Source organism: Neomonachus schauinslandi, chromosome 15 (genome assembly GCF_002201575.2).
Source record: "Neomonachus schauinslandi chromosome 15, ASM220157v2, whole genome shotgun sequence".
Lineage (NCBI taxonomy): Eukaryota > Metazoa > Chordata > Mammalia > Carnivora > Phocidae > Neomonachus > Neomonachus schauinslandi.
The window spans coordinates 36070907-36083652 of NC_058417.1; the positions used below are offsets into that span (position 1 = coordinate 36070907).

Consider the following 12746-nt stretch of genomic DNA (forward strand, 5'->3'; position numbering starts at 1 on the left):
GGATGGGTTAGCCTGGTGGTGGGTACTGAGGAGGGCACGTTCTGCATGGAGCACTGGGTGTTATGCACAAACAATGAATCATGGAACACTTCATCTAAAACTAATGATGTAATGTATGGGGATTAACATAAGAATAAAAAAAAAATTTAAAAAAAAAATAAAAAAAAAAAAAAAAAAAAAAAAAAAAAAAAAAAAAAAAAAAAAAAAGAGTAGGCTTTGGAGGGGCGCCTGGGTGGCTCAGTCATTAGGCGTCTGCCTTCAGCTCAGGTCATGATCCCGGGGTCCTAGGATCGAGCCCCACATCGGGCTCCCTGCTCAGCGGGAAGCCTGCTTCTCCCTCTCCCACTCCCCCTGCTTGTGTTCCTGCTCTCGCTATCTTTCTCTGTCAAGTAAATAAATAAAATCTAAAAAAAAAAAAAGAGTAGGCTTTGGAACTTCATGACATCGGATTTCACAGATACGACACCAAAAGCAGGGCCGCCTGGCTGGCTTAGTCGGAGAGTGTGTGGCTCTTTATCTCAGGGTGGTGAGTTCAAGCCCCATGTTGCATGTAGAGATTACTTAAACAAACAAACAAATAAACTTTAAAAAAAAAGCAAGGGCGCCTGGGTGGCTCAGTTGGTTAGGCGACTGCCTTCGGTTCAGGTCATGATCCTGGAGTCCCGGGATCGAGTCCCGCATCGGGCTCCCTGCTTAGCAGGGAGTCTGCTTCTCCCTCTGACCCTCCCCCCTCTTGTGCTCTCTCTCAAATAAATAAATAAAATCCTTAAAAAAAAAGCAAAAATAGGTAAGTGAGACTATATCAAACTTGAACAATCAACAGAGTGAAAAGGCAACCTGTGAAATGGGAGAAAATATTTTCAAACTATGTATCTGATAAGGGGTTCATATCCAGAATATATAAAGGACTCTCACAACTCACACCAAAGATAAACTGATTTTAAAATGGGCAAAGGATTTATGGGTGGCCCAGTTGGTTGAGTGCCTGACTCTTGGTTTTGGCTCAGGCTGTGATCTTGGGGTCGTGGGGTCAAGCCCCCCATTGGGCTCTGCGCTCAGCGTGGAGTCTGAGATTCTTTCCCGCTCTCCCTCTGCCCGTCCCCCTGCTCTTTCTCAAATAAATAAATAAATAAATAAATAAATAAATCTTTAAAAAAAATGAGGGGCACCTGGGTGGCTCAGTCAGTTAAGCGTCCAACTCTTGGTTTCAGCTCAGGTCATGATCTCATGGGTGTGGGGTTGAGCCCCATGTCAGGCTCCCTACTAAGTGGGGAGTCTTCTTGGAGGTCTGTGGCACAACATCGGTGTATTGTTAACACTACTTACTGTATACTTAAAAACGGTTAAGGTAGCAAATTTTATGTGTGTGTGTATGTGGGGTTCCTTTTTTCTTGCAATAAAAAAAAGAGTAAAGAGTATGCATTGGGATTTGGCTGCCTCTGTTTGGATCCTGGAGTCTCCTCTAATGACTTGCATCTAGTCACTCTTCTCTCCCTAAGCCTCAGTTTCCTCATCTAAAAAAAAATGGAATTTTGACACCTGGGTGGCTCAGTTGGTTAAGCATCTGACTTCAGCGTAGGTCATGATCCCAGGATCCTGGGATCCAGTCTCCTGTTGTCAGGCTTTGCACTCAGCTGGAGTCCACTTCTCCCTCTCCCTCTGCCCCTCCTCCTGCTCTTGCACTCTCTCTCTCTCTTTCTCTCAAATAAATAAATAAAATCTTTAAAAAATGGAATTTTAATAATAGTACTTACCAGTGGATTGCTTTGAGGCTTAAATGGAAGAATACATGAAAATGTGGAGAGTGACGCCTGCCACATAGGATTCAGGAAGCATTAGCTGCTATTTTAATATTACTGCGACTTTTTAAGACTGCCTTTGTTCTTCTCTCATTAATCTAAGATGTAAAGTAGTACTACTCCAAAGAGATTTTTAAAAATAAGGCAGTAACATTTTATTGTTTTTTTTCTTTTCTGGATTTCATGTGCAGAGGGTTAATTTAATAAAAAGCCCTGGTTCATTCAAAGCCTTTGCATCTTTCATTTATTTATTTTTCCCTTTTATCTTTACACTCACCTCCCATTCTCCTATCCACCATCTTTTGTTAGTATGTTTCTTGGCAAAGTAGGGATTTTTTTTTTAATATATGCATTTAAACTTTATTTAAATGTGATTGGGTCATTTATCTCATTCTATGACCTATTCTTTTTCTTGTTGAGCCTGTTTTTCTTTTTTTTTCTTTTATTTATTTTCTTTTATTTTTTTAAGATTTTATTTATTTATTTGACAGAGAGAGAGACACAGCGAGAGAGGGAACACAAGCAGGGGGAGTGGGAGAGGGAGAAGCAGGCTTCCTGCAGAGCAGGGAGCCTGATGCGGGGCTCGATCCCAGGACCCTAGGATCATGACCTGAGCCGAAGGCAGACGCTTAATGACTGAGCTACCCAGGCGCCACCCCACCCTTTTATTTTTAAAGATTTTATTTATTTATTTGAGAGAGAGAGCATGAGAAGGAGGGGCAGAGGGAGAGAGAATCTCAAGCAGACTCCTAGCTGAGAGCAAAATTGGACACAGGGCTCAATCTCAGGTCCCTGAGATCATGACCTGAGCTGAAACCAAGAGTCAGACACATAACCAGCTGTGCCACCCAGGCTCCCTCATTCATATGTCTTTCTTTGTGAAGAGTATGTCAAGTTTTTGCTTCCCTCTCTTTTAAAAATTAGGATTATTTATCTTTTTATTACTGAGTTGTAGGAATTCTTCATATACTCTGGAAACTTGCCTATTTTTCTTTTTTAAAATATTTTTTTAAAGATTTATTTATTTGAGAGAGCGAAAAATAGAGAAAGAGAGAGAGAGGCATGAGTGGGGGAGGGGAGGGACAGAGAGAGAGGGAGAGAGAATCTCCAGCAGACTTCCCCCTGAGCACGGAGCCCAACGCAGGACTCAATCCCACAACAACGAGATCATGACCTGAGCTGAAACCAAGAGTCAGATGCTTAACTGACTGCACCACCCAGGCACCCCAAGAGGAAAGATATTTAAAAAATATATATGTATATAAGTAACATATGTATTTGTATGTATATATATCATCTGATGTCATTTCTCTTTAGCCTGAAAAACTCTCTTTAGCATTTACTGTAGTGCACATCTCTCTGCTGGTGATGAATTTTCTGTTTTTGTTTATCTGAAAATGTCTTTATTTAGCTTTCATTTTGAAGGCTATTTTTGTTGGACCTAGAATTCTGGGTTGACATTTTTTTTTTTTTTCCTTGCAGCACTTAAAAAATGTTCCATTATCTTCTGGTGTTCTTTTTCTTTTTTAGTGAGACGTCAGCTGTATTCATAACATTGTCCCCTATATGTAATGTGTCATTTTTCTCTAGCTCTTCTCTTTATCTCTGGGCTTCAGCAATTTGACTATGATGTGTCTGGGTGTCATTTCCTTTTTAAGATTTTATTTTTTTTAAAGTAATCTCCGTACCCAATGTGGGGCTCAAACTCACAACCCAGAGATCAGGAGTCGCACGCTCTTCCAACTGAGCCAGCCAGGTACCCCATCTGGGTGTGATTTTATTTGTACTTATTCTATTTAGGATTCTTGAGCTTGTGGTTTTATAAATTGATGTCTTTCACCAAATTTGAGAAGTTTATGGCTATTATTTCTTAAATATTTCTTCAAATATTTTTTCTGCCTTATTCATTCCTCTCTGTTTTACTGTCTCTATGACTACTCTAGGTACCTCAGATAAGTAGAATCATACAACATTTGTACTGTTGTGTCTGGCTTACTTCACTTAGCATAAAGTTTCAAAGTTCACTCATGTTGTCTGAGGCCATACCACCCTGAACGCGCCCGATCTCGTCAAAGTTCACTCATGTTGTAGTATATATCAGAATTTCCTTCCTTTTTAAGGCTGACTAGTGTTCCAACCATTCATCTGTTGGTGGACATGTGGGTTATATCCACCTTTTGGCTATTGTGAATAATGTTGCTGGGAACATTGGTGTACCTACTTTTTAAAAAGGAGTTATCTAATAACTCATTTAGTATGTATACCTAGAAGCAGAAATGCTGGGACACAGAGTATTTGTAATATTATTTAACTGGGTGTTTCCAGATGGTTCACCAGAATGTCTGTACCAGTCTACATTCTCATCCGCAGTGCATGAGGGCCCCTATAGTGCCCCATCCCACCAGCAGCTTTCTAATTTTTGCCAGTCTAATAGCTGGGAAATAATGCCTATTTTTCTGATGGCCAATTTCTAGTGTTTAAAATCTCTCTTTTGTTAAAAACAAAAAACAAAAACCCAGCGGAAGCTCTGTGGACATACCCACCATCCTCTGCCCTAGTGTTTAGCCAATTCCTGGTTAGGAAACTATTCTAATCTTTCTTGCTGCTGATGAGCTTGGCTTACTTTGTTTGTTTAAATCAAGAAGGCACGGGAAGGAGCCCTAGGCTTCCACAGTCTCATTATGGACTGTTTTCTCCTCCAGCCCTTAACCTCACTAGAAACCTGCCCAGATCCTGCCACTCAGGTCTCAGACTCCCCAGAGTCTCTGCCGAGCAGGACCGGGATAACCAGCTCTGGAAGCAGTAGCCCCGAGGTGGATACGGTGGTCTTTAAATACAAGCAGCACCCCCTCCCCCAGGACCTCATCCAGGGGAAAGTATCAAAAATTTCTCTTCCAACAAAATCCCAGAGCTTCTTAGGAAGTCTGAAGCCAAGCTGGACTGCGCCGCGGAATGAGACGACGAAGCAGCCTCTGATGTCAGAGCTGTTCACCAAGGTTCCACTGAGGGAGAAGCTCGCCCTGTTCCCAGCTTACTGCAACCCAAAGCTGGGGCCGAATCACAAGTCACGTGAGTGCCAGTGGGTCCAGGCGTGTGCCAAGAGCTTAGGGGACGGAGTCGCTAACAGAAGCAGTCCTCGTCTTGGAGGAGGGCCTAGTCTGGGGTGGCGGTGGGGGATGCAGCCCCCGCCCTCAGGGAGACACCCCACCCCCACCCCCGCCTGGTGGTGGAGACATAGTCCACATCCTTAGGGAGTCTCTGGTCTTATTGAAAATACAAAAAAAGGTAAAAACAGAATGCTTTTGACAAGCACCCTGTTCGACGATTCCTGGTTGTCCGTTCAGGTGAGGCGCATTCAGCTGAGCCTATCAGTGGAGGGGCATGAAGTATGAAAACAGGGAAGAGAAGCCACTTGCAGGAGAGGACCAGAGGCGGGTTCCGGGTCAGGAACTTGAGCTGGCCTGAAGCCAGCGGACCCCGGCGGGAGGTGGCCTCCGCCGGCAATGGGCTCCTCACCCCGCAGCACAAAGGGATGATGCCAATGATTTCGCCTTTCCAGAAACCCGCTGCCTGCCCTGGGAGTGCTCCTGCAGCAGCCGAAGCTCCAGCGAGAAGAGGCAGCTGCGTCTGTCCTCCGTCCTGCTCCTGCACGGTCCTCCCGGCCGCGACGTGTCTCCCAGTGATCTGCTGGTGGTTGCCACCCCAGCCCGACTGGATCCGAGGCCCAGCAGGAGCCACAGCAGTGCCGCGAGAGACCCGAGTCGGGAAGCGTACAGCCGCGGCCTGATCTCTGGCCCAAAAGGATGTGAGAGGGACTAGGTAGGTCCCCCCATATTCCCTTCATGTGCTTGTTTCACCGGCCGGCACCGCGTGTATGTATTTCTGGAACGTCGGGGAGGTAGGTGGATGGCTGGATTGATAAAAGACATACAGGTAAGTGAACAATTAAGACTGACCTCAGTCAGGGGCGCCTGGATAGCTCAGTCGTTAAGCGTCTGCCTTCAGCTCAGGTCATAATCCCGGGGTCCTGGGATTGAGCCCCGCATCGGGCTCCCTGCTCCGTGGAGAGCCTGCTTCTCCCTCTCCCACTCCCTCTGCTTGTGTTCCTGCTGTCGCTGTGTCTCTCTCTGTCAAATAAATAAATAAAATCTTAAAAAAAAAAAAGACTGACCTCAGTCAAAATGTGACACACACCCCCCCCCCTTGCAATGTGTGATTCTGTTATGACCACCGTGTGTGTCCCCACTGCTTTGGGGGTACTTTGCTTGTCTTCCACGGATGGCTACAATTAAGAGTCATTAACGCGGGTCCCAGAAGTGGAACCATGTCAGCTGTGAGAGGTTGATTTCCACACGTTTCATTCAGTGCCAGCCTGGCCTCGGCCCAGGCCGCTTGTCCCCAAAGCTGGCCCTGTCATGACAGGCGCTGAAGGGACAGAACCAACAGGACAGCGGGGACTGAGAAGATCTGAAAACAAAGACCTTGGAAAAGCCTTGATGCCACCGCGTGCAAGGACAGAGGAGAGAGCGACGAGCCCTCTGTCAGAACACAGGGCTGCTGCAGGAGGGAGGGGAGTACCGACTTAGGAGAGCTCTACAGCGTAGCGCCGTGTGGGGTAGAGGGGCTCATGCTGCTTGGCTGCCTAGAGAAGAAGACTACGCGTTTTTTTGTTTTTTTTTTTAAAGATTTTATTTATTTATTTGAGAGAGAGAATGAGACAGAGAGCATGAGAAAGGGGAGGGTCAGAGGGAGAAGCAGACTCCCCGCTGAGCAGGGAGCCCGATGGGGGACTCGATCCCGGGACTCCAGGATCATGACCTGAGCCGAAGGCAGTCGCTTAACCAACTGAGCCACCCAGGCGCCCCGAAGACTAAGCGTTCTTTAAAAAAGATTTTATTTATTTGTTTGAGAGAGAGCACGCATGAGCAGGAGGAAGGGCAGAGGGAGTGGGAGAGGGAGAAGCAGACTTCCTGCTGAGTGGGAAGCCCGCTGCAGGGCTCGATCCCAGGACCCTGAGATCACGACCTGAGCCTAAGGCAGACGCCCAACTGACTGAGCCACCCAGGCACCCCAAGGCTACGCATTCTAATCATCTCCCTCACTCCTGCCACTAAAGCGGACTGTGACCACCAGTTTGACCCTGCCCCCTCGTGACCAAGTAGCTCACGCTGCAGGAGGGTGGGTGAGTAAACATCAGCCCATAGACATCACTTTGGGTGCTTGTAAAAATGCATATCCCAGGGCCTGCTTCCAGAAATTCTGATTCAGTAGGTCCTGGGGGGCCCAGGAATCTGCATTTGAGAAGGTCTTCTCCATGATTCTGATGCCCTTCTCATGACCCTCAGAGAAAAACTGGGCCTGGTGTTTCCCAAACTTCCCTGACAATATGAATCATGGGGGGGGCCCTTGTTAAGCCTACAGTTTTCTGGGCCACACCCCTGAAACTTCTGACACAAGAGGCTTGGGATGAAACCCTGGGAATCTGTCTCTTGAATAAGTATCTCAGCTGTGGTAGTGAGGACTGTCCTACATCTAGACCTAGGCCTGGGCAGAGGAATCTGTGACAGGCAGGACTGACCAATGGGTCTGTTATTGGAACAAAACTCCCCGATCCTTATGGAGCTCAAACCCACCCCTACTATATTCGGTTTGTAATTTTCCAGTACTAAAATTAAAAAAAAAAAAGTTTTTTAAAGATTTATTTAGGGGCGCTTGGGTGACTCAGTCGTTAAGCGTCTGCCTTCGGCTCAGGTCATGGTCCCAGGGTCCTGGGATCGAGCCCCGCATCGTGCTCCCTGCTCCGGGGAAGCCTGCTTCTCCCTCTTCCACTACCCCCTGCTTATGTTCCCTGTCTCGCTGTGGCTCTCTCTGTCAAATAAATAAATAAAATCTTAAAAAAAAAAAAAAGATTTATTTATTTATTTTAGTGAGAAAGAGAGAGAATTGAAACCAAGAGTCGGAGGCTTAACCGACTGTGCCACCCGGGTGTCCCCATACCGGTACTTACGTGATTGGTAACTCAACATCAGGTTTGGGTTATAGTGAGCTAGAAGCAGGGAGAGCTTCTTGCTTAGTTGAATCTCTGACATCAGGCGCCCCTCTTTGTGTCATTTTTTTCTTTTTAACTTATTTTATTTAAATTCAATTAGTTAACATATAGCGTATTATTAGTTTCAGATGTAGAGTTCAGTTACTCCTCCGGTGCATGTTAACACCCAGTGCTCATTACATCATCTTTGTGTCATTCTTTAGCGAAGTCCAGCTTGGGTTCAGACTCCCTGAGAAGCTCTGCGATTTTGTTGGCAGAAAAGTTTTTGATATTTTCTCCTCAGTGAGTAAAAATAAGTTCAAAAGTAAAGATAAATAGGTAGCTAGTTCTTTAGGAGAGACTTGTTTCCCTGGCTCTAATTTCTAAGAGCAGTTTGTCATACGGAGTCTTCTGTTATAGACTTTTACTACTCTAGTGGACAGTGGCTGAAGGCACTGACTTTTTAATGAATATTAATGATGGTAATAGTTACCCCTTTTTTGGTAACCTACCATAGAGATGCCAGAACACTCTACATATACTTCTTCTTCTTTTTTTTTTTTTTATCTAATTTCATTCCAATCACAATTGTGCCCTTTAGAGAAGAAAAAAAATTGAGGCTCAAAAAGCATAAGCCCTAACCTTTGGGAGGTCCCATAGCTTTTAAGTGGCAGAGCAAGGATTTGAGTCAGATGGTTCTGATTCCCAAACCATACTATCTTTCTTTCCAATGGCATTTTTAGTAGTCTTCAGTTTGAGCTAAGGGCATAGTAAATTGCTCTTCAGTGAAGGCATTTCTGCAGGTAGCAGAGGTAGTCAGGACGAGGCAGGGCCTCTTAGCATGCTGTGTGGGGTCACCAGATCTCAGAGCTGGCTCTCTGCTCTTATGTCAAGTGATGGCTTCTAAAAATCCCCAATTAACCAGTCTGCAAAGGACTGACACATACAAGGCAAACTCATAAAATCTAGTTATATACAGGGCAATGCCCTGCTATCGATGCATTGATTTACAAATGGAGGATGATGTGGCTTAAGAATAGGGCTTTTGCGGGGCGCCTGGGTGGCTCCGTCGTTAAGTGTCTGCCTTCGGCTCAGGTCATGATCCCAGGGTCCTGGGATCGAGCCCCACATCGGGCTCCCTGCTTGGCGGGAAGCCTGCTTCTCCCTCTCCCACTCCCCCTGCTTGTGTTCCCTCTCTCGCTGTGTCTCTCTCTGTCAAATAAATAAAATCTTTAAAAAAAAAAAAAGAATAGGGCTTTTGCATCATAAATAATGGTTGAATGAAAGAAGGAAAGAGTAGAGCAGAGGTCCAAATTATGGATCAGGGGCTCTCCTGGTTGGTGTAATACCTTCCACACATCAAGTAGAGGTGCCATGTCTCATGTAATCCTCAGGTCAATGCTGTGAGTTTGGCAAGAAGACCTCATTATTTATCCTCAATTTGCAGATGAAGAGAATTAAGGTTTGGGGACAGTAAATGACTCGTCCAACCTCACATAAGTGATGGCTTCTGGACAAATAGCACAATGTTTCTTCCATCTTGCCCCATGTGAGGAAGGGAGCTCTGACAAATTCCTCCATGTTTCTACTTAAATCACTACAATCTCATCATCCTTCCTCTGGATCCACTTTCACAGTGGGTCAGTCAATGAGCCTCGGGTTTCAGATCTGTCAACAGTTGAGTTTTAAGGGATAAATAGCCCTTTCTGTAGATTTTAAGATGATTAAAGGCTTGCTAAAGTGGGGTGCCTGGCACCCTAGTGAGTACACAGTAACTGCAGTGGTGATGATGATCATGAGCATGAGGATGATGATGATACTGTGTTGATGGTGATGAGCCCAGCAGGGACTGAAGCAAGACACACTTGCTTTTGGTGTACTAAAAGCTTTGCATACATTCTCTCAATCCTCAAAGCAGCTCTGTGTGGTGAGTGCCATTGTAATTCTCTTTTTTCAAAGGAGAAAGCCAAGGGCCAGAGAGGTTAAGTAACTTGCACATGGACACTCAGAGCTCCTACAGCTGTGCACTTAACCACCACCACTTCTTGTCTCTGACCAGCCATCTTGGCTGCTCTTAAATGGTCCATATCAAATGTCCAGGGCCGTAAGGATGCGGGAAGATGAATGGTGCATATGTAAAATGAGTTTCTGGTGACAGTGGATGTGGATCACTTGGGTGCCTCCTGACCTACTAGACAGGACAGTGATGAGAGTTAATTGACTTGAGTATTCCAGAGGACATTTTAAAGGAAAATCTAAGAAAAAAATGTTTTTTTTTTCTTTTCAGAATCAGACTGGATCTCTGCCATTTTTCCCCCTTTCCACCTCTTACTCCCAGGAAATGATTTATCGTTTCTTAAAGTGTCTACAATGTCCGTGGAGTCAACTGAAAGTTTTATTTCCTCATCTAGATATCCTGGTCTTATAACTACCTCCCATTAACACCACTGGGCCAACAGCCTTGTCTTTTGTGCCCTCCCAGTTAACTTACATTGCTGTAGGACCATGACTTCTGAGACATATTGGTGCTGCCCAGGACACACCCCAGTTGCCCCACCAGTGGCATTCCTATGGGTCCCTCAGATGGCACCATCTGAGGTGCCATCTCCAACACTCCCCCCAGAGAAAGCAATGTGAAGGGAGGAGTGTTTCAGAGAAGGACTCAAAGTTTCCAGGAATCCAAAGCCCTCAGTCTACCAACAGGTCTGTGTCAGTTGGTTTTCAACCCCAAAGAGAAAAGACAGAGAAAGGGCAAGGCATGATGGAGGATTCTGAGCCCCGAGTAAGGGAATTGGGGCAGGTATAACTTTACCAGGTACAGACCAGACCTCCTCCCACATGAGCCACCTCAGTGCCCAACACCTTCCTGCTACCTCCCTTACCAGTCCACATCCACATCAATCCTGCTGATGAAGAAGTGAGGCGAGAGTACCCAGCCTGCAGGTGTTTCTTCCACCAACCTGCAGAAATGATGCATCTTCCCCTGAAGCGTACATTAAAATAAATTGCCATGCTCAGTACCGGGATGGTGAGCCTGATCCAGAGTGAGAATGGGAAGGGGGAAGTGGGAGAGAGAGTTCTCTTGAGCACTCCTCATTAAGAAAGCTCCAAATTCACCAAAAATGCATCGGGAGCCTTTGAAGAATTTCTTTGGATGAATGGTAAGCCCTGCTCTCCTTGCTGGGAGCCTGGTGTCTGAGGTGGCCCTTTTGGGGGCCCTGAGGCTGCCATGTGTCTGCCCAGTATCAACCCTAGCTAGGCTCCAGGCATAACATTTCATTTTGCTAGTTCATTTTCTACCCTCTCCAGGAATGTGATCCAAGACTTTGCCTCACTTGCTCTTTCTGAGTTAGATCCCAGGAATGAGCTTTGGAGGAGGAGTATGGGGCAGGGGTGGAAGAAGGGTGAGGTCTGAAGTCGAGAACCCGCTTCACAATGTTGATTCAGCTTTGCTTTATGAAGTCCTAATGGGATGAATTTCTGGCCTCAAGGATGTCAGGGGATTCTAGGATATTTGAAGCCTATAGTACTCCTCACTTAATTATCCAAAGTAGTGAATGGAGAAGCCATTCGTGTCCAGCTGTGAAGCACACATATACACAACACCTTCATCTCCACCTAGGCCTGGTTTTCAAGGACTCCTAGTGTCGAGTTCTTCTTAGTACGTAAGTCAAGGCCCATCTGGATGGCAGAAGAAGGAAGCCCTGATTACATCTAGGGAGACTAGTGAAAAATTAACCCTCCTGGGGCACCTGGCTGGCTCAGTCGGTGGAGCATGTGACTCTTGATCCTGGGGTTGTGAGTTTGAGCCCCACATTGGGCGTAGAGAAAACTTAAAAAAAAATTAACCCTCCCTTTGCCAGCCCTTTCCCAATGCCATTTAGAAACCTCCAAACGGACTGATAGAAGGTCAGTTTTTCCATTGTCGTCATCAGGTTGCCATAGATTATAGCCTGGACTACACGAAAGCTATAAGAATTGCTGAAATGGGGCTTTCTAGAACCTCTACATCTCTCCCCTTTTCTCCCTAGTCACCAGCCCCAGCCAGTCAAGGTTCCTAAGCTGATAAAAAGGAAGTTTGTTAATAAGGTGAAGTCAGAATTATTTGTCTTTCTAGGGGACAATTTGGTGCCAGCACCTTTGATCCTAGAAATAGGCTCAGCGTCATGGGCACGCCATCTGCGTAGTCTCACGTGGCTCCACACTTAGAAGGGCCCTGCACTTGGTTAAATGCTCTGTTGTCACCCTCTTGAAATTCTGAGCAGTTTTTGAACAAGGAGCCCCACATTTTCATTTGCACTCACCACATTATGTAGCCAGTCCTGCTTAGAGACGTCAACAGGTCTGGGTTATCCAACGAGAAGGCAAAATGGCAGGCCCCATGCACCTCCTGCTTGTTCACCCGTAGGGCTATGCAGAGCAACTGTCTGCTGAATGCTTGTGGGGGACAAAAAATGCTTGTGGCAGACCTTGCCCCCATGGAGTGTGCAGTGGAGTAAGATGGGTCCACAGAGAGCTGGCCTGAGTTAAGTGCCACTATCAAAGAGTGTCATTAGTTGAGAAGGAAATGCCTTCACACCAGCTGAGAGGATCAAGTCCCCTTCTTCAGAGGAGGTGACATTTGAGATGGCAGGAAAAGATAAATATGATCTTAAATTGTTTTAAAAAGATTTATTTTAGAGGTGGGGAGAGGGGCAGAAGGAGAGAGAGAAGAGAATCTCAAGCAGACTCCCCGCCGAGTGTGGAGTCTGATGTGGGGCTCGATCCTACAACCCTGAGATCATGAACTGAGCTGAAACCAAGAGGTGCCTCACTGACTGAGCCACCCGGGCTCCCCACAATATGATTTTAAAAAGTGGATATGAGGTGTGGTATGAGGCATACTGGTCCAGAAGAAAACAAAAACAACCCCGGACATG

The 12746-nt window shown here is 45.9% G+C and overlaps 1 protein-coding gene across 1 annotated transcript in view; it reads left to right on the forward strand.

Moving 5' to 3' along the window:
* The window catches only part of TTLL6 (tubulin tyrosine ligase like 6), a 29823-nt gene extending 24205 nt beyond the window's left edge, over nucleotides 1-5618 (forward strand). The window contains exons 11-12 of the mRNA XM_021704382.2: nucleotides 4502-4868; nucleotides 5359-5618. Coding sequence (XP_021560057.2) covers nucleotides 4502-4868; nucleotides 5359-5618 — 627 coding nt within the window. The remainder of the gene's footprint in view (nucleotides 1-4501; nucleotides 4869-5358) is intronic.
* Nucleotides 5619-12746: the final 7128 nt, after the last annotated feature.